This window comes from Rhinolophus hipposideros (assembly GCF_964194185.1).
Source record: "Rhinolophus hipposideros genome assembly, chromosome: 16".
In the NCBI taxonomy this organism is placed as follows: Eukaryota; Metazoa; Chordata; class Mammalia; order Chiroptera; family Rhinolophidae; genus Rhinolophus; species Rhinolophus hipposideros.
In genome coordinates this window covers 49,330,358-49,358,068 of record NC_138062.1, presented here as the reverse complement: position 1 = coordinate 49,358,068, position 27,711 = coordinate 49,330,358, and the positions used below count along the sequence as shown (strand labels likewise).

The window sequence follows — 27,711 nt, the reverse complement described above, 5'->3', positions numbered from 1 at the left end:
ACTCCCACTTCCGGGTTCCGGAGGGGCGGGGGCGGGGGCGTGACGCCAGCGCGCCTCAGGGGCGGGGCTCAAATAAGCCCCTCCTCCCCCTCCCACAGAGCCTGGGCCACTGCCCACTGAGCCGGTGGGCGAAACCAAGTGTGAGGGGAGGTCCGAGAGGCGCGCGCGCAGGGGTCGCCGGCTTCTCTCGTAGTCACGCTCCCTTGCGGCCTGCGGCCACCCCTCCTGCGGCGCCTCAATGTGGTCCGGCCTGGGGCGAGGGGGCGGGGACCCGAACTTGAAGACTCGGCCTTTGAGTTGAAGGCGGGAAAATGGCGGAGTCTTCGGGGCGCGGGGCTGGGTGAGTTAAGGCGCCGTGCGTCTGGATTTTGTGGGTGTCGGCAGGAAGGCCATGGGCAAAGGCTAGGGGCGGAGGGGCAGTAGAGTTGAGAAACGGGGGAATGGAAGGGTGAGTCCAGACCCGATCTCTCTAGGAGCCTCTGAGGATGCGCAGGATCTGGAAGGCCCCGGGGTGCGATCTCTGCGCATGCTCGGAGCGCGGGTGTTGACTGAGACCGCGAATTATTTACAATAGTTAAGGTCCGCGGGGTCCCGGGTCCAATAGTATCAGGTCCACCGCTTCGATTCGGGGCATCTCGAGCAAGTGGCTTAACCGCTGTGCTTCGCTTTCCTCCGCTGCGAAACGGGGCTGATGACTTCGCTGTTCAACCTGTAAGTCTCAGTGTGAGGCTTCAGAGCGCTTAGAACAGTGCCTGGCCTGTAAATGTTAACTGTCGCTGTTAGAGTGATCATTTTGCAGTGGACAAGTGCTGGGCCACCAAATTATCTGCTTTAATCCTGCCACCCGCCTATTGCTATGCTTCCCATTTACACATGAGGCGATGGAGGCTCAGGGAGGTTAGGCCATTTGCCCAGAGTCACACAGCAAGAACAAGACAGACCGGGAACACTTACCCAGTGCCAAGCGTGATTCCAGAACTGTGTTTTCTCTTATTTGTTCATTCGGCCCATGCTCATGGTGCGAATGCAAACGAAAATTAAATAGGCCAGCTGAAATCACTTGTTTCCTCCGCAGCCCTTTGCCCCGTGAGATTGACATGAGCCTTTTCTAAGTCCAGTACCAGGGAGGTACCAGAGGCTGGCACAGGTGTAGTGACCCCCACCCCTGACCCCAAACCCAGGTACCTGCAGGTTTGGCCTGAGCCCATTCCATCTGGCTCCAGAGCCCTGGCTTAGACCCCAGAGGGAATACTTGTTCTGTCCCTTTCTCGCTCTCAGACTCATAGGGGTGACCTGTTTAAGCTTTGCATTCTTGTCTGGAAAACAGGGATAAGCAGGCCAACCGTTATGCATGCGTGAGCAAAGTGACCACCACTGCTGTGACTGGTGGAGCCTGTCTTGTGACATCACCAGGAGTCCCAGCACCTAGGCCTCAGCTTGGCCTCTCAACCTGCTCCTCCTCCTGCATGGCGGGTCTCTGTTCCTGATGACCCCCCCGCCTTCTGGTTTACCCAGACTGGAAGCCTAGGAGGCATTGCAGACTCTCGCGCACCTCCCAGCTGATTTGTCAGCGATTCCTGCCGCACTGCACCCTGTCACCTGTCACGTCAGGTTTTGTTTTTTTTTTTTAATTGAGGTGACATGCACAGGAGCTCAAATGAATCCTTGTAAATTGAGGAATTCCATGGCCTGAAGACATTCACAATGTCGTGCAACCATTTCTGTGGAGTTCTAGAACATTTTCTTCAGCCCAGAAGGAAACTATCCGTTTGCAGTCACTCCTCATTCTTCGTCCACACCAATCTGCTCCTGGCAACTACCAATCTGCTTTCTGTCACTATGAATTTGCCTGTTCTGGACATTTCATATAAATGGAATCACTATATGGCCTTTTGTGTCTGGTTTCTTTCACTCACTGGCATCATGTTTTTGAGGTTCCTTGTTTTAGCATGCGTCAGTACTTTATTCCTTTTTAGGACCAAATAATATTCAGGCTTTGTTATTTTTTTTCTATTAAATTGAGATGTAATTGACATATAACATTAGTTTCAGATGTGCAACACAGTGATTTAATATTTGTGTATATTGTGAAATAATCACAATGAGTCTCAATAAGTCTAGTTAACATCTGTCGCCATATAAATTTTTTTCTTGTGATGAGAACTTTTAAAATTTACTCTCTTAGCTCAGCAACTTTCAAATATGCAATACAGTATTATTACCTATAGTCACCATGCTGTCTGTATATTATGTCCCCGTGACTTATTTATTTTAAAATTGGAAGTTTGTACCTTTTGACCCCTTTACCGATTTCACACCCCACCCCTGCCTCTGGTAACCACCAATCTGTTCTCTATCTGAGGTCAGTGTTTTGTTTTGTTTTGAGGTTCCACATATAGGTGAGGTTATACCGTATTTGTCTTTCTTGGTGTGACTTTATCTCAGCATAATGCCCTCAGGGTCCATCCATGTTGTTGCAGATGGCAAGATTCCTTTTTGAAGGCTGAGTGGTATTCCACTGTATATATCTCACATTTTCTTTATCCATTCATCCATCGATGAATGTGTCCATGTCTTGTTTTCCATGTCTTGGCTATTGTAAATAATGCTGCAGTGAACATGGGGGTGCAGATACCTTTTAGAGTTGGTGTTTTAATTTGCTTTGGGTAAATACCCACAAGTGGAATTGCTGGATCATGTGGTTGTTCTATTTTTAGTTTTTTTGAGGAACCTCCAAACTGGGACCCAACTTCTCCACATCCTTGCCAACACTTAATTCTTTTTTTTTTTGATAATAGCTATTCTAACAGGTGTGGGGTGATGTCTCGTTGCATTTCCATGATGCTTTGTTATTTGTCTTATTATTTTTAAAGATTTTATTGGGGAAGGGGAACAGGACTTTATTGGGGAACAGTGTGTACTTCTAGGATTTTTTCCAAGTCAAGTTGTTGTCCTTTCAATCGTAGTTATGGAGGGTGCAGTTCCGCTCCAGGTCCAGTTGCCGTTGTTAGTTGCGGGGGTGCAGCCCACCATCCCTTGCGGGAGTTGAGTTGAACCGGCAACCTTGTGGGTGAGAGCCCACTGGCCCATGTGGGAATCGAACCAGCAGCCTTCGGAGTTAGGAGCACGGAGCTCCAGCCACCAGAGCCACCGGGCCAGCCCCCTTCTTTGTTATTTTAGATAGGCATTCTGCAACAGCGTTCTAAGTTCTCTCTATCTTCAGTCCCATGCTGCTGATCACCCATTTAATGTGCCAGCGGCACTCAACTTGACAGTACACATCTGGGGCCTGATCATCTGGGAGGGGCGCCGTCCTGTGCGTCCTAGGGTGTTGAGCAGCACCTCTGCCCTCGACTCACTATGCCAATAGCATCTGGCTCTGTGACAATCACAGATGTCTTCAAATATTGCCCAGTATCTTGTGGGAGTGAAAATTGCCCTCGAGTGAGCACCCCTAAGTTATTTGTATGACAAGTATTTATCCAGTGCTTCCTGTCTGCCAGGCTGTTAGGAACTGAATGTTTATGGTCCCCCCTCCAAAATTCGTATGTTGAAGCCCTAAGTCCCCATTGGCTATATTTGGAAATGTAGCTTCCATGGAAGTAATTAAGGTTAAGTGAGGTCATAAGGGTGGGGCCCTGATCGGAGAGGATTGGTGTCCGTATGAGAAGTGACATTAAAGAGCTTGTTTGCATGTTCTAGCCCCCGTCCCCCGCCCTCATCTCCCGGCGGCCACCTACCTTGCCCACACCTTGATCTTGGACTTCCAGCCTTTAGAACTGTGAGAAGTAAATGTCTGTTGTGTGAGTCTCATATTTTGTGACGGCTGTTTGAGCAGATGCGTACCTAGGAACTGGGGAATGTTGAGGAGCAGACCGCGTCCCTGTCCTTCTAGAACCTTAGAGCCTGTCTTCTTCACAGCTGCCGGTGGTCTTCAGGAAACACAGCTTGCTAGTGTTCGTTTCCTAGGGCCTAAGGGTGAAAGCCAGAATGCATCCTTTTTTGTAAGGCGGGTGAGGTTAAAAATGGTTTGTACAGTCTTAAGTGGTTGTTAAAAAAACAATCAAGAGAAGAATGTTTCGTGATACAGGAAAATTGTATGAAATTCAAATGTCCCTGTGTGTATATAAAGTTTTATTGGAACATAGCCATACCCATTTCTTTCTGCATCGTCCATGGCTGCTTTGTGCTACCATGGCAAGGTTGAGTAGTGATTGTGAGCACATGACCCACACAGCTGAGAATATTTACTGCCTGGCCCTTTACAGAGAAAGGTTGCTGACCTCTGGGCTATGGGACCAAGTCTGAGCCCTTTAAGTTTGGCATTCAAAACTGCCCGCCTGGCCCAGTGTTCTCTCCTCCTGCTCCCGTATCACTGGCCGTGTTCTCCGGCTAAGCCACAGGGCTGATCACTTCCTATTTCTACATCATTCTCCTCTGCCCCCGTGCCTTGACCTTATTGATTCCTGTCTTAGAATGTCCTTTCCTGTGTACCTGCTTTGTTGCTCGCCTCCCCCACCCCTGTACCTGTCCAGGGCGCCCTTCACACTTGTCCGACAGGAAAATGCTGCTCTTCCGTCTCTGGGAAGGAGCTCCGTCTCGTTCACTCTGTATCCATGCCGTTGGCAAACTACAGGCACATCACCACGGGCAGAGCTGATGAACCTGCGACTTAAGCTGAGGTCTTTGTGGCTTGGCAAAAATGCTGGCTCTTCTCGCTCTGGGCTTTTCTTAGCTCAGGCGTTGGGCTGCTCTGTCACCCCGGTAACGGCTCCACGTCCCTCTGCCTGTTCAGGTGGCCCAGCTTCGCAGAGATCAGAAGCGCGGGCTCCTCCCTGGCTTCCCTCAGCTGCTTGTCCACCGCATTAACAGGACCCCCTCTCTCTTTTAGGAAGCCTTCCATGGGAGGTCCCAGTACTCCTGGTGGCGCTAAGCCGAAAGGACGAAGAATACAAGGTGAGTCAAGCTAGAATCTCCCTTGTGACCCGGTGAAGTACAAAGTGATTTTTGTTTCCCAGTAAGTGCTTTTGGGGGAGAAAAACCCCAGAGCAGAGCAGGGAAACTGACTTTATCTTCTGGTCACGTCTTGGCGGATTTCAAGTCTGGTCACCCAGCCCTGCCTGCAGCCAGCAGTGCTGCAGGGCCCGGTGGGTGTCTCCTAGGGCAGTGGGCCCTTCCAGCCATGGGGGTCACAGGCTGTGCCCAGCATTCGTCACTGGGAAGTGTGGGGAAGGAGTTCATCACCAAACATTTAAGTTTCCTCAGTCCCTCGGGGGTGGACATGTCCCGTGTCCATCTGAGAGTCTGGCATCACCGTGAACAGCCCCCCTTGACTCTTGGCAGTGCCCAGTTTGGGCAGCAGACTCGAGGATCTCCCACGTTGGAGCTCAAGCCTCAGAAACGATGAAGAGTTTTCCTAAAGTGTGCCCGTGTGCGTCGCAGAGAACTTAGAGCAGGATCTTGTCTGTCACAGCTCTCCTGTTGACATGCGGTCTAGTTCTCGAACACAAATTACGTCCTTCCCAATAGTGTTGCCTCTGTGGAAAACCCACCACCATTGAAAACAAACAGGTGCGTTCTAGTTTTCTGGAAACTTGAAACTGCTTTTCAACTGTCCAAGGAGCCCAGAGCCTCAGATCCTTACTAGATGTGCGACCCCCTTTGCTGCGGGTATTAGAAAGACCCATTGTAGGATGGTCTCCCCCTGCTTGGACCCAAGGGTGCCCTTCGCCCCAATGCTTCCCTTGAGCTCCAGTGGCAGATTCTCAGGGCGGCTTGGTTCTCTCCCTCGGACCCTGCCTGGTCCTGGCCTCGACCCTAGGTACCTCCCCCCTTATTGTCTGAGCCCACGCTCCCTGTAATCAGCACTTTTCCCTGCCTGGGGCAAGCTCAGGGTGACCACTGCGTCCATGGGTCCATGGCCCGAGCTGGTTCCCCGTTAACTGGGTATGCCTCCTTTCCTCTCCTTGGCAGCTGCAACCTGACTCGCTAATGAAAGGTGCAAATCCTCGCGTGACCACACAGTTGAAATCACAGTCTTGCTCAACCAAACTGCTGAGCTATGTGACATTGATCGAGTCACTTTCCCTGGGTCTCTTCTATAAAAAGGGAGACACTGAAGCACCTAGAAAAAGCGCAGAGTCATGCGTTAGAGGCATTGAGCATCTCCCTGGGGGGTGGTGTAATGTAGCAGCAAGTCAAACAGACACAAATCACTACCCTCAGGGAGCTGGCTGTCTGGGACACAGATGGCGCAACTAGTGGAGCAGTAAGGAGACCCAGGGTGTGGAGGAGGATGACAGATGCTGTGGATAAAACAGCAGGATGGGGGTAGCTTCCGAGTTCAAGGGCTATGCTAGGCTGAGCAGAGCTGGGCAGGAGGGCAAGCGTGGGAGCTGTCCGCTGGTTGGAGAACAGCAAAGGGGGTCATGGTCATGGGAATTGAGTGAAGTGATTGGGGTGAGAAGGGGAAGAGGTCAGAGGGGTGCCCTGAATTGTGGTGCCAGACCTGCAAGGTACCTGGAGGCGCTGAGGCTTTACCAGCTGGTGGACCCGCAAGACAACCTGTTGGCAGCCTAGCGGGGCAGCCAGCCTGGAGGCCTGCAGGGTGTTTTCAGAGGAGGGGGCGGGCTGTGCTGTGTCCAGCGCTGCTGATGGCTCAGGACAAAGACCGAGAATGGCTGATGGGCCTTGGAGCAGTGGAGGTCTCAGATGAGTTTCTTCTGTGTGGTGGTGGCTGTGAGAGCCAGGCGGGAGGGAAGGACGGGCAGATCAAGGGAAGAGGGAGGAGAGGCGGAGGAGCCAGCATTGTCAAGGGCAGCAGGGAGGCGGGGGTGAGGGGTGAGGCCGAGGTGTTGGGGGAGAGAGGAGCAGGGGTGGTGTGGAAAGGAGTTGTGGCCGGCAGTTTCCGTATGGGATGAGGGCCGGGCTCTAACACAGAGCCTTACGTCTGTGTTACAGAGATCCCTCCACGTGGCAGGGCCAGGGTGTAGCTCTGGGGTGGGGAGGTGTCTGGGGGCCAAGGAAGGAGCGTCTCCTGGGGCCATGACTGTCTTCCCAGTGAAGTAGGAGACAGGTCCCCAGCTGACCAGAGGAGAATATAGGTCGGGGAGAGGGGGTGGGGGACAGAGCAGCGGACTGTGGGTGACTACCAGGGCTGCAGCAAGAGCCCCTGGAGGTGGGGAGGACAGGTGGGGTTTCCTCCATCCACATTCAGTGCCCCAGGGGCAGGTGTGGAAGGGGACCTGGGGCTGGGCTGTCATAAGGGATACGCTGTGTCTGAGAGGGGCCTTGACGCGGAACGTGTCCAGGGGAGGAGTCCTGAGCTAGGAGGGGTGGGGTGAGGGGATGTGGAGGGTAGTACCATCAGTGGGTCAAAGACGTTGGGAGAAGGGGCAGTCAGGTCACAACCGGGAGGAGTGAGCTGGGGAGGGAGGACAAGGCAAATAGGTGGCCCTCTGTGGAAGGTCTTTCTTCCTTGCCCTACCTGGCCTGAGGCCCCTTTCTGCTTTGATCTTTGGAGCATAGTCCTTGGTCTTCCTTGATCATAGCTCCTGTAGGTTTCTGTGGCTCTGCTCTGAGCCCAGGGACTTGCATAAAGTAGGTGTCCCACACATGTTTTTGCATATAGTGGGTATTCCAACATGTTCTTGCGCATAGGAGGCGTCCCGTAAGTGTTCTTGCACACGGTAGGTGTTCCAGCCCCTGTATTCTTGTATACAGCAGGTGTCCCATAAATATTGCACAAAGTAGGCGTCCCATACATGCTCAAGGGTGCTGAAGGACAGGATCTGAGAGGAGCAAAGGGGAGTAGCTCCCCCATTCCTGCCATTGAGCAGGGAGGGCTGATAGCACCCAGCTCCGGGCTAGGTGATGCGGGTCCTCGGTGCTTGGTGGGTCTTCACACACCCCTGTTGTGGTTTTGTTATAAACCAGCAGTATGTCCCCCACAGGTGGAAAAGTGGTCGAGTCCCGGTACTTGCAGTATGAGAAGAAAACCACCAAAAAGGTAACACATAATGTACATTTGAAACAGTTCTGATGAATTCAGAATTCTGACACGAGTCTCGAGTCTCCAGAGCTGGGCACAGCCTGCTCCCAAAGGCAGCATTTAAGGGACTTTGCCCAGTTGCATTTAGGGTTATTACGTTCTTCCTGCCGAGTCCCGTATGTCTGTCATGAGTCGCTCATCGCTTTGAGAAGCCTTTTGGCAAAGCCATGATCTCTGTTGATACTTAAAATTGTTCCTGCCTTTCAGTCCAATAATTCCTTTTCTGGATTCTGTCCCGAAAAGTTTTATCGAATACCCATTACACACTCCCTGGTTGTGGCTGGTCTTTAAAAAACACCTGTGGGGTTTTAGAGAACTGTGGGAAAAACAATGTGCCTGAATCACCCAGTACTGGAGGAAGAGTTTCATGAACTACTTGTAGTCACACCATAAAAATTGTGAAATCATTGAAAATGTTGGCATGAAGCACTTAATAACATGAGAACATGCTTTGTGTGCTGCCTAATGAAAGCAGTCAGTACATTACCCAATTACGTTTTGTTTCACTGTGTACGGACTGAGAATGTGAGGTAAAGGCCGTGTTATCCCTCTATTTTCCAAATCATTGTTTATTGTAAAACTTACTGATTTCCTCTATCTTTTTTAGGGAGAATGGCAGGTTCTTAAAAATGTGACTTGATATCTGGCCTGAAGAAGGATAGCTTTGTACAAACTGTTTGATACGCTTCTTGGAGTGATTTCCTTAACTAGACTTAATTTTTTTAGAGCAGTTTTAGGTTCATAGCAAAATGGAGCCTCGGGAGGTACAGAGATTTCCCAGACCCCTACCCCACCCACGGCATAGCCTCCCCTGTGTCAACGTCCTGCTTCAAAGTGGTGCATATTACAGTCAGTGAACCTACGTCCACACATCAGCACCGAGAATCGGTGGTTTACACTATTGAGGTGATTTTCAATAAAGGATCACAGGCCACACTTTGTCATTTTAATTGCAAACTTGTTTAGTTGCCTTGCAAACTTGGTTACAGCGCCCCCATGTGTCTACATGCTGTATGTGGTATTTTGGATCTTGGAGAGCTTCTCTGTTCATCATTTAAATTAAGGTATAGTAAGTCCTCGCTTAACGTCATCAATAGGTTCATGGAACTGTGGTGAGATGATGTGTAATGAAACCAGTTTTACCGTAGGCTAATTGGTAATAAATGAGTTACGTTCCTGTGGCATGTGATCAACATTATAACGCAGTGTTATTGGAGGACCTGCTGTATAATTTACTTAGAGTAAGAGGCATTCTTTTCAGCGTCCAGTTCTGTGAGTTTTGACAAATGCATCCAGTCATGGACCCACTACAGTAAAGAGATAGAACAATCTGTCACCCCCCAAATCCCTTTGTGCTCTGATGGAGCCAGCCCCTCCCCACCCAAGGCAGCCCTGATCTGTTTTCTGTCCCTATCTGTAGCTTTGCCTTTTCCAGAAAGTCATTTCAAAGGTGTCGGGCTGCAGCATCTTGTATCTTCCTTCTTTTACATAAAATGCGTTGGCGATCCTTCCCTGTGACTGCCTGTAACAGTTAGGGTTGGTTCCTTCTGACCCTGAAGACTATTCCACTGTGTGGGTGGCCCACAGGCTGCTCAACTGGTGAAGGGCATTTGGTTTGTCTCATTTGGGGCGATTTTGAACAAAGCCACTTTCAACACTCCTGTGCAGGATGCTGTGCGGATGTGTTTGCATTTCTCCCATGAGGGAAGTTACTGGGTTATAGTGTAAGCATATGTGTGACTCTTAAGAAACTGCCTGACTGCTATCCAAAGTGGCTGCGCCTTTTTGCATTCTCACCTGCCACTGAGAGTTCTGGTCTATGCTTTAAGATTGAAGCCATACTAGTGGGTGTGAAGTAGGATCTCATTGTGATTTTACTTGCGTTTCCATAACAGCTGATGTGATATTGAACATCTTTTCATGTGCTTATTGGCCATGCCTATCTTTGGTGATGTGTCCATTTGAATCTTTGGCCCATTCCTATCTTTGGTGATGTGTCCATTTGAATCTTTGGCCCATTTTTTAATTGGGTTGTTTTTCTTATCATTGAGTTTTGAAAGCTCTCTGTATCTTGGATGCCAACCCTGTATAGTGATTTGCAAATATTTTCTCTCAGTGTGTGGCTTATCTTTGTGTTTTCATTCTCTTAAGTGTCTTGTGAGGAGCATAAGTTCTTGATTTTGATGAAGTCCAACTTACTGATTTCTGCTTTTATAGGTTGTGCTTTTGGTGTCTTATCTAAGAAACCTTTGCCTAACCCAAGACCAAAAAGATTTTCTCCCATGTTTCCTTCTAGGAGTTTTTAGTTTTAGGTTTTACACTAATATCTGTGATCCATTTTGAATTAATTGTGGTATCTTCTGCGATGATGAAATTAAAGTTCATTTTTAAGTGTATGGATGTTCTCTCGTTCTAGTACCATGTGTTGAAATGGTACTTTCCTTTCCCCCTTGTATTGTCTCATCACCTCTGTCAAAAATCAATTGCGTGTGTATGTAAGCATCATTTCTGGACCCTGTTCTTTTTCATTGTTCTACATGTCTATCCTTAGGCCAGTTCCACACTGCTGAGATTATTGTTAGCTTTGTAGCAAGTCTGGAAATCAGGTAGTGTGAAGTCTCCTACTTTGTTCTTTTCCAGAACTACTTGACTCTTCTAGTTGCTTTGCCTTTCCATGTAAATTTTAGACTTAGCTTGCCTTTTTCTACCAGATCTCCTGCTGAGATTTTGCTTATATTGAATATATGCATTAGATTAAGGAGAACAATATCTTAAAAACACCAAATCTTCAAATCCATGAACATGGTGTACCTCTTCATTTATTAGGTTGGTGCAAAAGTAATTGAGGTTTAAAAGGTTAAAAATAGGGGCGGCCAAATGGTTCAGTTAGAGCACGAGCTCTGAACAACAGGGTTGCTAGTTCGATTCCCACATGGACCAGTGAGCTGCGCCCTCCACAACTAAATTGAAGACAACGAGCTGCCGCTGAGTTGCCGGAGGGGTGGCCGGATGGCTCAGTTGGTTAGAGCACAGCTCTCAACAACAAGGTTGCCGGTTCAATTCCCTCATGGGATGGTGGGCTGTGCCCCCTGCATCTAAGGTTGAAAACAGCAACTTGACTTGGAGCTGATGGACACTGTTCCCCAATATTCCCTAATAAAATTTTAAAAAACCCACAGTTTAAAATAAATAAATAAAATGTTAAAAATAATTGCAAAAATCGTGGTTACTTTTGCACCAACCTAATATTTACGTCTTGGATTTCTTTGAACCGTGTTTTGTAGTTTCCAGTGCATAGACCTTCCCCATGTTTTGTTAGATTTATGCCTCAGTATTTGGTGTTTTTTAGTGCTATATGTGGTACTCTTTTAATTTCAGTTTCCAAAGTCATTCATTGCTAGAAATATGATTGATTTAAAAAAAAAATACTGACCCTCTATTCTACAACCTTGTTAAACTTACTAATTTCAGTAGCTTTTAAATATGTTTTAGAATTTTCTATGTGAAGAATCATGTCTGCAAGAAGAGGGTGTTTTGTTTTTGCTTTCTTTCTTTAAACTTTTATTTATTTTCAGTGTGTTTTTCCAGGACCCATCAGCTCCAAGTCAAGTAGTTGTTTCAATCTAGTTGTGGAGGGTGCAGCTCACAGTGACCCATGTGGGGATCGAACCAGCAACCTTGTTGTTAAGAGCTCTGTGCTCTAACCAACTGAGCTAACCGGCCAAGAAGATAGTTTTATTTCTTCCTTTCCTGCCTGTTTGCCTTTTATTTCTTATTGTAGGAGCTCCAGTACAAGGTTGAATAGGAGTGGTATCTACATTGAAATATTCTCACCCTTAACAAGGTTTTCTTTTTTTCTTTTATATTATTATATTATAATGGCTTGCTATCTCCATGGCTTGCTTGCTGTTTTTGTAAGTTGTGAAGATGAATACTTGCACAAAAATTTTGTTTTTCCTGATGACCAAAGTAATATATGCTCTGTGAAACTGGCAAATGCTAAAATGTATGCAGAAGATCGGTCACCTGTAATCTGTCATGTCAGACAATCACTGACAAACATTTTGGTGGTTTTCTATATTCTATGCGTGTGAGGGTATCCTTTTTGACAAAATTAGTTCATCCTGTATATACGCAGTTAAATGTCAGAACTCCTTAAGGCTATCCCCTTGCCTCAAAGTGAGAGCAGATGCAAACTGTGCAGACCGTGAAGAGGCCCCTTCTCACGAAGGGGAAGTGTCTTGTTCCCTGAATGTCACGTGTTCCCTAACAGGCTCTTGCAACAGATGCTTTAAAGACCAGTGGGAAGATGCCTGAAAGTGGACGGAAACCCAACCCACTCCAGAAGAGCAAAGGTACTTAACGATGGAGGGAGGGTGTGAAATAGCTATAGAGCTCAGGAAGTGATCAGCGATGGTGAATTGTATTTGCAAGTACGCTTAAGTTAAAACTTCCTCTTTTCTTTCTGGGAAGTGTCAGAAGAAAGAGCTAGGCAAAGAGTTTCGGTGTAAGGACAGTCTTGGGACATGTGGGGAGCTGAAAGGGGATGGTGGGGTTGTGCGGGAAGTCACTTCCTTCCTATGTGGCCCTAGAGAAGAGCCGAATTTCCATCATAGCTTTCCCTTGTGACCAGTTCCTTGATCACGTGATCGTTTCCTGCTGGAGCTCTGAGATCAGGACTCTCAGAGAAGGTGTGAGGCCCATCCTCCTGCCTCTCACTGCCTTGGGTTGAGTCTTACTTGGAAGGGTCTCCCCATATCCTTCTAGAAGCTGTCACCAAAGTGATACGAAATATTTCCAGTTTTTCTGATTGTAGCCATAACGTGTTCAGTATAAAAAAATGGCAAATGTAGACCAAGACGAGGGAGCTCCCTCACAGTCTGCCACTTAGACTGTCACTGTTGATGTATTTGGTGTTCAGTTCTAGTCTGTGTGCTTATCTAGAAACCTGGGACGTCCCCTCCCACTGTAGCACTTCGTCTAGATCCTCACGTGCCACCTCGCCAGCAAGAGTTGACAGCTCTTCTTTTGCATGAGAGCCATTCACAAAAAGCAAAACTTTCTCAGCCCTCACCCCCTTGTTCAAAATGGTGACAGCTTTGAGTCTATAGGAAAAAATTAAATATTTTTTCACGACTTAGGTTTCCTACTATATTGTTCAGATCAAGGGTCAGAAAACCTTTTCTGAGCCAGATGGTAAATATTTTAGGCTTTGCAGGGCAGTCTCTGTCACAAAGACGCACTCTGCTGTTTGCAGCACGAAAGCAGTCCCAGATCACACATACACAAATGGGCGTGTCTGTAGCCCAATAAAACTTTATTGACAAACACAGGAAGTGGGCCGGGTCTAGCCTATGAGCTGTAAGTTTTCTGACCCTGATTTACATGTTTGTCAGAATTTGCACTGTTCCTTGACCCAGGCATGATTGAGTAGCAGGCACATGGAACCAGAGCCAGGCTTCTAGTGTTTTCTCATGCAATTAGTTGACGACCATGCATGAAGCTGAGAAAACTGGCACGGTCCGAGGGGTCAGAAACTGGGCCTGCCGCATTTTGAAATCAGGGTTCTCACCTGACGGCAATTGTGACCACCAAGGGACACTGGGCTCTGTCTGGAGATATTTTTGGTTGTTGAGATTGAAGGCGGAGGTATGCCACTCGCTGGCATCTAGTGGGTGGAGGTCGGGGATGCTGCTCAGTGCGGGACGCCCCAACAAAGAATGATCCAGCCCCAAATGTCAACAGTGCCAAGGCTGAGGAACCATGATTCAAGCATAGTCATGATTTAGAGGGACTGCTTTTTCAGTTGCATCGTATGGCTTTATAGGAAATGGCTTTTCTTAATGATTTTTCTATCCATGAAGATGACTTGACCCGTACAAAAGTCATGGCAATAAAAAGTTACCATCTCCCACCTCGCTTTCCCAGCTCTTCACCCAGGAGGCAGCTGCTTTATTTATTTATGTATTTATTTATTTATCTTCACTTTTTTATTTATTCAAGTGTTTTTCCAGGACCCATCAGCTCCAAGTCAAGTAGTTGTTTCAGTCTAGTTGTGGAGGGCGCAGCTCACAGTGGCCCATGTGGGGATCAAACCGGCAACCCTGTTGTTAAGAGCTCTGTGCTCTAACCACTGAGCTAACCGGCTGCCCCAAGGCAGCTGCTTTTGATAGATGTTTGTATCTATCTAGAATTTTTGAAAAATTTGAACACAAGTGGTACCATGCCCTACACATTATTGTGACTTTGCTCTTTTCGTTTCCACGTAGTCGTTTTCTCAACCGCATACTTGTTTATGAAATAATTTTCTGTTTAGTTCTTAACATGACATTGTATTTGACATACCAGCTGTTCACTTTGCAGTCCTCAGGAACCCTTGCTTAATTGAAGCAGGCAGCACACCAGTGTCCATTTTAGATGGTGTAAGGCATAATTTCACATTTTTAAATAGAGGCTAAAAAATGGAGGGAACTCCTGGGGAAGATGAAGAGTCCAGAAGCTACTGGAGAAGGAGCTGAGGGCAGAGCTGAGGGCAGAGCACGCATATGGCCTGTATGAGAGTCTTATATCGCGAACACAGCAGTTTTTATTAAACTAGGAAGAAACGCTTATTTGCATCTTTTATAAAGAATGCCTCTCTTTTCCAGTTCTCCTTTAACATGTATTCAAGTTGATGGCTAGGAATTTCCCAAGGTTTTTCAGCCTTCTCTACTACCTAGCAAGAAGTTGAGTTTTGGAAGAAAGTGGTGTTGTCCGGAAAGGCTGCCCACTTCCCGGCTTAGGTGTAGAGTGTCTTGGTGACGGCTGACTTCCTGGGATTGTCGTTGGGCCCACAGAGAGCAGTGGAATCATTGGCAAAGGTGATTTGCAGTCCACGTTGCTAGAAGGGCATGGCACTGCCCCACCAGACCTGGATCTCTCAGCCATTAACGGTAAATCGTTCGTTTCACCCCTTTTCCCAGCTGGGGGTTGCAGTGTATCTCAGCGGGCTTCTGAAGTGTGCTCTTCTGACCTTAAAAATGCTTTTCTTGATCTTAGAGAAGAGTATGCTTAGAAAGACTCCACAATTAGAAAAAACAATGTCAAAGAAAACCGACTCAACATCGTTTTCCGCCTCACGAAAAAAGACCCCAGTAAGTGTGTGAAATGACAGGGAAGCTGCTCATGGGGTGGATAAATCTGGTTTAAGTCCTGCCCTATGCCAGGTGCCACGTGAGGCCCGGGGCTCCAAGAACAAACAAGCCAGCCATGCCTTTTAGGACAAAAACCAACACACGTTCTTAGATCATTTGTAGTTTGTTTCTCCAAGTACACGTACAGTAGATAGAAATGTGGGATCACGTGAAAAATGAGATTGGAGCCTTGTTGGCGGTGCCATGCTAGGGAAGGCACTTGGCCAGGCCCTGTCCCCCAGTGGGAAGACGTCCTGACTGGGGTGGGAGGCTTGAGTCCTGGTTCCAGTGTGGAACTGAATGGGCAGGTGCCCTCAAGCTGGCCTTTGACCACCCAGCCCCTGGGAGCGGGCCAGATCATCCTCTTCCTCCTTCCAGAGATCCTCAAAAGTCTAAACGTGATAATAGATACAGCAGATTGTTACCCAGTAGAGGGTTATCGAATTACTGAACTAAAAGTTGTATGAGTTAGGGTGGTTTCCCTCCCACGGAAGAGGGCTGGATTTATACCAGTTCGTTGGAGGACCCAGAGTATCTTTTCCTTTTCCTTAAGGATATCTCCGAAGCAATGGAAATGATGGAATCGCAAACGTTACTTCTCACTCTCATAACCATAAAGGTGAAAACAATCGCGTTCACACATGATACGGGTGGAAAGGCGGCCCCTGTCAGCCACAGAGATGGAGTCCACTCCATCCTGAGCTCTTGTTCTGCACTTAACAGATGGAGAACAGTCTCGCTGCCTTTGAAAAAACGGCCGAAAGGAATTTATTAATGATGTGCCAAGAGAAGGAGAAGCTCCAGAAAAAGGTCCACCAGCTGAAGCGCCAACTTCTCCTCTGTCAGAGGAAGCGGGAGTTACTGGCCGTCCTCAATGCTCAGGTCAGTTGTGACCACGGTCTCTGAGCCACGTGTCCCAGCAGGGTCACTGTGGCAAGGATGTTTGGAGGAAGCATTTACGGTGGGTGTCGCTGCTCGCCTGGCTCAAAATCTGTGCTCGGCTTTTGACACCACTGGCTGTTGGTGTGTGACAGCTTATAAGAGGACGAGCCTGTAATGTTAAGTACCAACCAGCAAGAGGGACTTGTCCCTTCCCTTCACACACATGCACGTTCAACTTGTGCCCAGCGACATGAAGATACGCTCCAGGCCTGCCCAGGGGGCCAGGGTGCTGGTGGGAGGCACAGTCTTGGTGCCATGTGGTCAGTGCTGGGACAGAGGCGTCCACACCTAAGAAGGTCATAGAGCAAACCCTTGGAACCTAGAAGGATGGAGTGGGGGTGTGGCTCATCACGCAATGTGTGCGTGTCCTGGGGCTGCCGTAACACAGTTCCCCAGAGTGGTGGCTTAAACAACTGACACTTTCTCTCAGTTCTGGAAGCCAGAAGTCTGAGATCACAGTGTCACAGGGTTGGCTCCTGAGGGCCGTGACAGGCCTCTCACCTTGGCTTGGTGGTGGCTGTCTTCTCCGGGTCTCTTCACTTGGCGTTCTCCCTGTGTGTGTGTGTCTGCCTCCAAATCTGCCCCTTTTACAAGAACACCAGGCATATTGATCAGGGCCCACTTCCGTGACCTCACTTTGATGCGATTCCCTCAGTAAAGACCCTGTCTCCAAATCAGGTTACATTCTGAGGTGTTGGGGGTTGGGACATCAGCAGAGGAATTAGGGAGTCAAGGGGACACAGTTCAGCCCACAACACTGTGCATATATGTGTGCCCTGCAGCCAGGCCCTGGGCTGAGAATGGGGTACCTGTCCTCGTGGAGTGGAATGAACGACAAATAATGAATCCTTACAAACCCCTGCGAGGACCTGGATAGTGTATATGAGGGAAAAGGGGGGCGGGGGGTGAGGACCGCCTTGCAGGGGGCAGGCGTTTCAGCTCAATTCTCCAAAGCAGGAAGGCTCAGCATGCTTGGGTCTGCTGTGATCCCAGTTGAGACCTGGCCCTAGAATGTGCTGGAAGGCGGATGCATGTTCATGACATGGAGGGTGGCCAGAGTTAGGGGAGAGCTCACTGCACCCATGGGACCTCCCGAAGGATTTCCTAGATGATCCCGAAAGAACAGCCTGTGTCTTAACCACACAAACGCCGTCAGTGAAACTTCGGGGGCCATGGTTGCAGGGTCTCATCTCAGGCCCCTTTTCCTCCTGCCTGCAGATTGAGATGCTCAGCCCCTATGAGGCTGTGGCCGAACGCTTTAAGGAGCAGTACAAGACGTTTGCGACAGCCCTGGACACCACAAGGCATGAACTGCCCGTGAAATCGGTCCACCTGGATGGAGATGGGCAGCAGTTCTTAGGTAGGAGGGACCACCAGTGCTTGTTGGCACTTCTTGCGTGCCCAGCACCTTTATCCATTTGTGTCTTTCTCACAAGCCTCTTAGGTAGATGGCACGTCCCATCAAATGGCAGGGAATGCAGGGGGCCAGCGAGACAGGTCTATGGGTTCCCTGTTGATTTCCCACCCTGCTGAAAGGCATTCTTGGGAAGCAGCCTGTAATCCCGCAGCCTTGGGGACAAGCTCTACAAAGGTGCCTTGTTGGCTGGGGCAGTGATAAGGCTGCTGACCCACACCCCATCCTGCCTTATACGCAGAGCCGCGGGGTCTCTGTCCTGGAGAGGGCTCCCACCTAATCCTTTAGTTGAAGAAATTGGCAGGTGTGAAAAGAGCTGCACTTGATCTTAAAATTCTCTTTAGAACAGGTATCTTTCCAAAGCAAGGTTTCAGTTGCCGTAGCGTCTGATTATTGCTAAGCAGAGCTCTCATGAGCCTCTGGATACATTTTCTTGAGGCTGATGTGGTAAAATGTTGCCACCTAAAATCGGGGGGACTTTCCCTCCAGAACTTTCCACAGACGCAGTTCAAGATCACAGAGTGTTGCTGTATTGACAGAGATGATTTTTAAAAATTTTTTAACAGCTTTATTGATACATAATTCAGATACGTTCAATTCTCTCATTTAAAGTGTACAATTCAGTATTTTTTAGTATATCCATAGGGACGTGCAATCATTACTGCAGTGTAATTTTAGGACATTTTTGTTTCCTCCAAAAGAAGCTCATACTGTCTAGTAGCTATCACTTCCCATCGCTACCTCTCTCTCAGCCTGAAGCAACCACTGATTAACTTCCAGACAGATGATTTTTTAGTAAAATCAAGCTTTTTCCAACATGAAATAGTATATGTCTGACATGGAATCTTGAACAGTGAGCCTTGTTGAATGATTACCTGTGTCTGGGTTTCCGGTTGTATAGTTATTGCACTGAATGGCACATCTGTAATTTTGGGACTCTGTCTTGGAAAAGTTCTTTAGATAATTGCCAGGAGTTGGGATTGGGGATTGTATGAGCTTTCTGTGGCTGCTGTAACAAAGTACCACAAACCAGGCGGCTTTAACAAGAGAAACTTATTCCCTCCCAGTTCAGGGGGCCAGAAGTCCAAAGTCAAGGTGTAGGCGGGGTTGATTCCTTCTGGAGGCTCTGAGGGAGAATCTGTCCCAGGCCTCTCTCCCGGCTTCTGGCATTGCTGGCCTTCCTTGGCTCCTGGCTGCCTTACTCCAGTGTCTGCTTTCATCTGTACCTGGCCTGTCTCCTGAGTGCCTCTGTACCGCAGTTTCCCTCTTAGAAGGGCACCAGTTCATTAGAATAGCCCCCACCCTGTGACCTCATTCTAACTCAGTTACATCTATAAAGATCCCGTTTCCAGTAAGGTCACATCATTGATTAGGACCTCAATATGTCTTTTGGGAAGACACAATTCAGACCACATCGAGGGGAAAAATGGGTGTTTGTAAGAACCCTTATGAGGTTCCCAAAATGTTACTATGTAATGTACCGTTGTGACGTGTGTAGAGTGTAGCAGGTAGACGGGACGTGTGCCAGGAGCAGAGAGATGCTGCTTTTCCTAGAGCAGCTGGAATGCTGTGCAATTGTAGGCAGCTCTCTGCTGGGGCGGGGGGTGTACGCTGCTGGACGGAGTGGGAACCACGGGGTTGAATGTTCCTCGCAGCACAGGCTTTCTCCACCTTTTGCATTCGTTTCTGTTGAGGGCACAGGAGTGGCATTCTAGGTGCTGTGACTGCCTGAATGATAGACACACCTGACCCACGGTCTCAGGCTACCGTGACCTCAGGCAAAGGGACACAGAGGTGGTACCAGTGCACGAATGTCTTCCTTCATGACTCTTTCTGTCTTTGAGCTCTTCACAATTCCAGTATCACACGAGAGCATTCCAGCAAAATGAGAAAAATCTAGTCAGCTACCGAGCTTGTGATGCGTTGCTTGGGGCATCTTGAAGCCTATGGGTGACGACCCTTTGTTTCCCCAGATGATTTGCAGCAGGAATTAACAACCACGCTCCGTCTGCTGGGAGAACTTGAGATCGGCAGTTCAGATGAAAATGAGAAAGTGTTGGACCTGCTGAGCGAACTCAAGGAAGTGACCCAAAAGAAGGATGTGGAGCTTCGAAGGTATTTCTGAACATATTTTAAGAAAAAGATAGTCCCCTGTCAGGCAGAGATGGGTCGTTGGTGGTTGCACTGTCTGGAGAGTGGGCAGCTCTGGCGTTTGCAGAGGCCAAAGGTGCAAGGATCTAACCAGGCAGGGCGAGGGGACGGGCAAAAAGCCTTCAGCCGAACTAGGAGTTCTCCAACAGCCAAAATGGAAAGGGGCTCATCCCTCATGCACTTCCTCAGAGCAGCCAAAATGGAAAGGGGCTCATCCCTCATGCACTTCCTCAGAGCAGCACAGCACTTCAGACTCCCTTGGATCCATCTATTCATGTTTTAAATGTTTTCCAGGGTAAGGGCTTGGGGCCATCTTTTTGGAACTTCTTCTTGAAGTATAAATACACATAGAAAAGGTGCAGATTGTAGCGGTACAACTTGATGGGTTTCACCAACGTGTGCCCTTGTGGAACCAGCGCAGGCCCAACGCAGCCCCAGGCTAGCCCCCCAGAACCACCTCGCTTGCTTCTCTCACTCTCCTCTGGGTGATTTCTAACCATGGGGCTTTGCTCCACATCTTCCAAAAAGAATTTTGTTTTCTTCTCTTTTACGATGCTAAACATACTTCCTGAGATGCCTAAAATATTTGAAAGGGACTCATGAGAAACAACTGCCATCCACTGTGGCGTTTGCTTCTGTATGTACCCCGGGATGAAAGCAGGACACACCAGAGGGTTCCAGATTGCAAAGGTCCCAGGTTCGAATGGTTAAACATGTTTAGTACCTGTTTCCCACCAGCATTTGCGTTGTGAGGGGGCTGGCATATTGTCCCATTCACAGTTCTGTCACCCATTCCTGACATAGCACTGATGCCCCTAAATATTTCCTGAATGCCTGCCTGGTCCTGTTCTTGTGGGCTTCCCTGTGTGAGTTCTGTCAGACAGCTTAGTGACCCACGCTTTCCCACAACCACTTGCGAGGAGTCAGCCTGAACTGGCTGCCTTCACACTGCTGCCACGAAGGCAAAAATGCTTTGGCTTCGTCCAGCTCTCAGGCACAGAGGATGAAAAGGAGTCATCCATCCTGTTGTTCCCACAGGAGCTTTGTCCAGGTGCTGGAACTCTCCGCTGGGGTGAATAAAGAGGCAGCCTTAATCAACCAGGAGGTCTGGGAAGAAGCCCAGGGCCCCGCAGCCTCTCGCCAGTGGTATTTCTGTGAGGAGGGCGCCTGCGGGGAAACTCCGGGAGAGGCAAGCAGCCCCCTCCTTTCCGGTGCTGACAAGCCATATGCACTGTGAATCCACGCACAGGCTGTGTCCCCAGCCCAAGTGGGGACCTTCCTTCAAACCATCAGGAAGAAAGCACATTCTGTACCAGCTGTGCAGGGCACATCTGTGCAGGGCACATCTGTGCAGATGTGATATTCTGGAAACTGAAGCACTTTAGTCACTTCTGCAGCGTACCTGTTTTTGTATGATAATCTTGTTTGATATTTAAAAAATAAAACTGTTTGGCATTTGAGCCTTGGTTTCTACATAAGGGGGGAGCAGAAGGCAAATATTGTCTCATTTTCTTCCAAACAGCTGGCTCTGAGCCTCTGAACTTCTGAGACATTATGAGTATTTCACTTTCAAGATGATTCCTGTTCTTTACTCCCCGGGCTGGCTGTTGTATTTACTATCTGATAGCAAGTTAGGAGTTGGTCCTCAAATGGAAATTCTCCATCGAGTCCAGCATCCCAGTAGCAGGCGCTGGGAGGCACCTGCGGGCTTTTGCCATCGCTGCCATCTACATTCCACACTGGACTGTGTGGCAGGGAGTTTGCCCAGCCAGCCCTCCAGCTCCGGTCTGCGCCGCGTAGACCCCGGCGATCCTAGTGGGTCCCATGGGCACGCCTTCTGCATTAGGACATCAGGAAGGGGAAGCGCCCCCAATAAGACACAGTGTCCATCCCCATCATGCATTTCCAAAAGAGAGATGCATCCACTTGATCTAAATAAAGCCTGTTCAACAAGGCACACTTTTGTTCTACTTCCAACTTAATCCCACCAATCCTTACCCTCCTAACTGAGGCCTGCTGATTTGGATTCAGCAGATTTGGATTTACAGCTGCACGTAGGGGAGGCAGGCCCCAGTCATACATGATAGCCATTCCCGCACAACATGCGGGTCAAGGGACGCTCTTCCCATCAGGCTGGTTTAAACCTTCCAGTTTCCAGCCACCCTATTAACCCTTTCATTTTCGTGTTCTCCAAGTCCACTGAAGCCCTCATTAGGGATTTCCATGAAGCTCCTGTGTCAGAGTCCCAGAAACTTCTCCAGTCTCTGATCAGTTTTCCCCTCCATTTCTGTACAAAAAGCTTTGGGTCTACAGAAGGGGACACCCCATGCACTCTGGTCCTTTTGTCAGTCATTATCTTCATTAATTACCCTGATAATTCCAGGCCATAATCTCTGCCTTCACCAACGCGTGCCCTTGTGGAACCAGCCCCAGGCCCAATGCAGTTCCCGCCTAGCCCCCCAGAACCGCCTCGCTTGCTTCTCACTCTCCTTCCAGGGATTTCTAATCATGGGGCTTTTCTCCATCTCTTCCAAGAACAGTCTCGTTTTCTTTTTTACAATGCTAAACTTACTTCCTGAGATACCTAAAATATTTGAAAGATACTCATGAAAAACAACTGCCATCCACTGTTACAATCTTTGTCTTCTAGCTTTTAAAAATGCCTCAAACTGGGATGAAAACAGCAGACTTGTTTACGGAGCAGGGGGTCCCCTACCCCACCCACACTTGTCAAAATGGGCAGTGGTGGTATATTGCGTGCTTCAATTAAGCAGGGGCTCCAGAGTGCTGCCCAATGAACATATCAAATACACTCGTGCTCGGGACCCAACTTAAAACTAAGAAATCACCTGGAAGGATCACCATGATCTTTTTCTTTTTTTTTAAGATGTGTATTAACATAGCTAACATACAATATACTAGTTTCAGGTGTATACCATCATTTACATACCTAAAGTGATCACCATAAGTCCAGCAACCATCTGAACCGTACAACACTACCCCAATATTATTGACTAGTCCCCATGCTGCATATTACATCCCCATGACTTGTTTTATACTTGGAAATTTGGACCTCTTCACCTTCCCCCTCCCTTTTTAAATTTTTCTATTACAGTTGACATTCAGTATTAATTTCAGCTGTATAGCATAGTGGTTAGACATTGATATAATTTACTAAGTGTTCCCTCTGACTAGTCTAGTATCCACCTGGCACTATACATAGTTATTACCCAGTCATTGACTGTATTCCCTATGCTTTACACCCCAGTGACTATTTTGTAACTACCAATTTGTAATTCTTAATCCCTTTGCCTTTTTCACCCTGCCCCCAACCCCCTTCCATCTATCACCCTGATAAATCTAGTACTCATATGACGACACCATACATAGTTATTACAATATTAGGACTATACGAGGTGTGATCATAAACAACAGTGAATGTTTCAATTAAAATTTATTACAGTAAGAGACACATTGCCATTAATCCTCCTCAAAATATTCCCCCTCACTTCGAACGCACTTATCCCACTGTTCTTGCCACTTTCTGAAGCAGTTCTGGAAGTCCTCTTTAGTGAGTGTCTTTAGTTGCGCTGTTGTGGCTGCTTCGATGTCCTGAATCATTTTGACTTTGGGGAAGAGCCAGAAGTCATATGGTGCCAGATCCAGTGAATAAGGTGGATGAGGACACACTGTAATGTTTTTATTTGACAGAAATTGCCGTGTACCAGAAGTGATGTGTGACACGGAGTGTTGTCATGATGGAGGATGATTTACAGCACACTTTAAAACACACCTCTCCATGGTAACTCACACCTGACAGCACCAAACAAGTTGTAACTTGTCACAACACTGTTACTAAGGTTCGATGCTCTGCTTCCCGTACTGAAGATCCCCGCCTTTCCATCGAATAGCATTTGGCAGCAGCATTCACCGTATTTTGTGATCACGACGGGAAGGCTCTGTGTCACACATCACTTCTGGTACAGCAATTTCTGCCCAAACATTACGGTGTGTCCTCATCCACCTTATTCACTGGATCTGGCACCGTGCGACTTCTGGCTCTTTCCCAAAGTCAACATGACCATGATAGGAAAATGTTTTGAATCCATTCAGGACATTAAGGCCGCCACGACAAGATAACTAAAGACACGCATGAAAGGACTTCCAGGACTGCTTCAGAAAGTGGCAAGAACGATGGTGTTTGAAGCCAGGGGGAAGTATTTTGAGGGGGATTAATGGCAATATGACTTTTACTGTAATAATTTTTCCCCCTTCTTCTGCCTCTCCCCACACTCCAGTTCAAGCCGTTGTTTCTCAGTCTAGTTGCGTAGGACACAGCTCCCTGGCCCATGCTGGTGTTATGAGCCTTGCGCTCCCCCCGGCTGAGGCAGTTGGTCGCCGGTTGTCGGTCGGCAGCTCATGGCAGCTGTCGCCAGCTGCTGGCCACTCACGCTGGCCACCGGCCACTCCTGGCAGCACACGGCAGCTCACGGCATCCCATGGCAGCTCACGCTGACCTCCGGCTGCTCACTGCAGCCCAGCTCCAGGGAAAGCTGTTCTTCACCATCTTAGCTGTAGAGGGCACAGCTCACTGGCCCATGTGGGAATCGAACTAGTGGCCTCCGTGCTCCAACCACCCGAGCCACCGGGCCAGCCAAATAAATTTTTTTAATTTAAACATTCACCATATTTTTTTAACCACACCTTGTATTCCTTATGCTGTACTTTACATCCACATGACTAGTTTATAACTATCAATTTGTACTCTTAATCCCTTCCCTTTTTTATCTACCCCCTCAACCCTTCTCCCATCTCGCAACCATCAAAATGTTCTCTGTATCTATCTTCAAAATAATGTGTAGGGTACATAACAATTTGTTTTAAAATTTCTAAAAGCTTGGAAAAGTAACTAAGAATGTGCTGAGAGAAGCTGTCTCTATGGTGGGGGTGGGCTAGGGATACTTGTTATTATTCTTGTTGCATTTCACGCTCCTTTGACGTTCTGGTCAAATATTTTCTCATCTGCGTGCATCACATTTTCACTAAGAAATCCATACAATGGAACTTGAGCAAATATGCTTTCTAAATTGTCATGCTTGTGTTTTAAGTCATGGTGTCTCCACGTCGGTACTGTTGATGTTTGTAGCCAGATCATTCCTTGCAATGGAGGCCGTCCTGTGCATTGAGGGATGTTGAAGTGTATCCCTGACCTCTACCCACTAAAGACCATTAACACCACCCACCCGAACAAAAAACGTGTCCAGATATTTCCCAGTGACCCTGGGGGTTAAAATTGTTCCGTGTGAGAACCCCTGTGATCCTTCAGGCCCATTCTCTGGCACTCACCTCAGCCACACCATCTTTCTCAGCTTCATTCATTGACCTCAGCCCAATTTCTGAAGAAAAAACTGGAAGGCAGCTCTGTGTCGTCGCTTCTCAACCATGACTGCTGAGAATTCGCACAAATTCTGACAAAGACATAAACCAGGGCTGGCAAAGTACAGACCTCCAACCAAATCTGGCCTGCTTTCTCTGTGTGTAGTTTTATTGGCATACACCTGCACCCATCTGGGTACATGTGTTGGTGACTGCTTTCATGCTGTAAACAGAGTTGAGTCTTCAGAGACCATCTGTCCTACAAAAGCCTAAAATCCTTACCATCTGGCTTGGAAGTGGTTTGCTGACCCTTGATCTGAACAATAAAGTGGGAAATGTAACTTGTGAAAAAGAACATATTTTTTTCTGGGACTCAAAGCCATCACCATTTTGGACAAGGAGGTGTGGGCTGAGAAACAGTTTTGCTTTTTGTAGGTTGCTTTCCCACTCTTACTGGAGAGGTGGGCACGTGAGGTGTTGGACAAAGTGCTACAGAGGGAGGGGCCTTTATAGACTTCTAAAATGAGCACACTGACTAGAACTGAACACCAAATACTCCAACAGCAATGGTCTGAGTTGCAGATCATGAGAGAACTTCCCCCTCCTGGTCTACAGTTTCCAACTGTTACACTAAACACGTGTCCTATCCACAATTAGAAAAACTGGTTTTTATATCTGTTTGGTGAAAGCTTCTAGAAGGAGGTGTTGAGGGAAGCCATCACAGCAGACAGGAGAAAAGATGCAGCCAACGCACTGCTCACACCCCCATTGAGAGTGGGCAAACAGTCACAAAACAAAGAACTGATGCCAAAAGGCAATGCCGTCACAGTGACACAGCTCTTCTCTGGAGCACGTAGGGAAGGAAGTGATTGGCCTCATTTGGGGAGGTGTTGTAACGTCCCCTCACTTCCCCACCATCCTCCCTCACTCCCTATCACGCCCCAAATCTGCCATCACACCAAAACTCTTTGCCAGCTCCTTCAGACTCTTCCAATAAGGAGAGAGGGCATTACAACTTCACATACCTGAAACAAAATTGACCACCACACTCATCACTTCCTGAATCAGAGCTGTTTCAGTCTCCCTCTGTTACACACCTTTGCAATGCCACTCCAAGGCGTATATCCCAAAGAATTGAAAACAGGTTGTCTTAGTCTCTTCAGGCTGCTATAACCGAATACCATAGACTTGGTGGCTTACAAATAACAGAAACTTAATTTCTCACAGTTCTGGAGGCTGAAGTCCTTTTCTTTATAGTCTCAAAAGCTGCAATGAAGGTGCACACCAGAGTTGTCTCACCTGAAGGCTCGACTGGGGAATCATCTACTTCCAAGTTCACCTAACTCCTTGTTGGTGGGACTCAGTTTCTCATTGAAGGCTGTTCCACCAAAGACTGCTGCCTCTTGCTGGCTGTTGCTGATGTCCCTTGTTGGAGGTCACCTTCAGTTCCATGTCAAACACCTCTCCCCAGCACTGAAGCTTATCTGCCGTTGTTCCCCCAAAATAAGACCTAACCAGAAAATACGCCCTAGCATGATTTTTCAGCATGACATCTCCTGAACATAAGCCCTAACGCGTCTTTTGGAGAAAAAATTAATATAAGACCTGGTCTTATTTTCGGGGAACCACGGTAATCAAAGTCAGCAGGAGATGGAGTCAGATAGTCAGATGCAGTGACCATCTTTAGGATCCTGATAACGAAAGTGACACCCCCTCAATGTGGCTTAGCAGCAAAGTACGAGGAGAGGGCATAACAAGGCCATGCAGATCAGGAGGTGGAATCAGTGGGGACCATGTTAGAAGCTGCCAGTCCCACTGGACAAAGCATGCATTTCAGAACACGGGGGATTAAAGATTTTCAAACTTTCAGAGAGAAAAACAGGCATGAACATCAGTGGGGTGCGAATTCTCAGTAGCAACATCAGGAGCTGGAAGGAGCCAGGCTGTATGTGGGTGACACTCAGATTTTTCAAAATTAAAAAATATATATTGTGAGGGCTCCGTGGACGGGTGGTGGAACTGAAGAAACAACAATTCCCACACACAAACTTATGGTTACTTTCAGAAAGGAAGTTACAGTCATGGAGTAGACAATTCCTTAACTTGGGTGGTGGGCACATAATAGTGGATCTGTTATTACCTTTTGACTTTTACCTACGTATGTGACATCCCATGGCTGGGGACGACATGCAGGTCCGTTGAGAGGTGAACAGACCAAAGTGGACGGTGCCCTGGCTCGTGGCTGCGGGTGGGGGAGGAAAGCATCGCTGAGGATCCCCTGTTGGGCTAGGTGTTTCAGGAGATGAGGAAAAGTGGGCTTGCAGAAATCAGGGCACTGCACAGAGGAGCCTTACCTAACCCTACTGTCTGCCCTTAATGAGCCCTCCATCTTCTAGCTTCTGGCCCCGGTGCTGGAAATTCTCCCTACGACCTGTAGGGGGCAGCAAGTCCCCGGGCTTGTCAGCGTCCACTCCTATCAGCCCTCTGGTCACTTCTGTTTAGCACCATCAATTCCCATGAAATTGTTCATGTCTTTGCCTACTTAAAAAAAAAACAAATAAAGTATCATCGCTCACAGATTATATTAGTGTCTTAGTATTTCTTTA

General features: G+C 47.9%; 1 protein-coding gene across 2 annotated transcripts; it reads left to right on the top strand.

Annotated features, from left to right (window-relative positions):
- Positions 1–118: 118 nt before the first annotated feature.
- Positions 119–21,212, top strand: HAUS8 (HAUS augmin like complex subunit 8). 2 transcript variants are annotated; one of them, XM_081076425.1, is made up of 11 exons: positions 119–340; positions 4,892–4,956; positions 7,953–8,008; positions 12,324–12,405; positions 14,887–14,982; positions 15,089–15,183; positions 15,776–15,841; positions 15,946–16,104; positions 17,383–17,524; positions 19,552–19,693; positions 20,768–21,212. In XM_081076425.1, exons 1-11 carry the CDS (start codon positions 312–314, stop codon positions 20,964–20,966), a joined length of 1,131 nt encoding a protein of 376 aa, XP_080932551.1. In that variant the 5' UTR covers positions 119–311; the 3' UTR covers positions 20,967–21,212. The 2 variants fall into 2 exon arrangements, with proteins under 2 accessions (XP_080932551.1, XP_080932552.1); XM_081076426.1 differs by lacking the exon at positions 119–340 and adding an exon at positions 527–711.
- Positions 21,213–27,711: the final 6,499 nt, after the last annotated feature.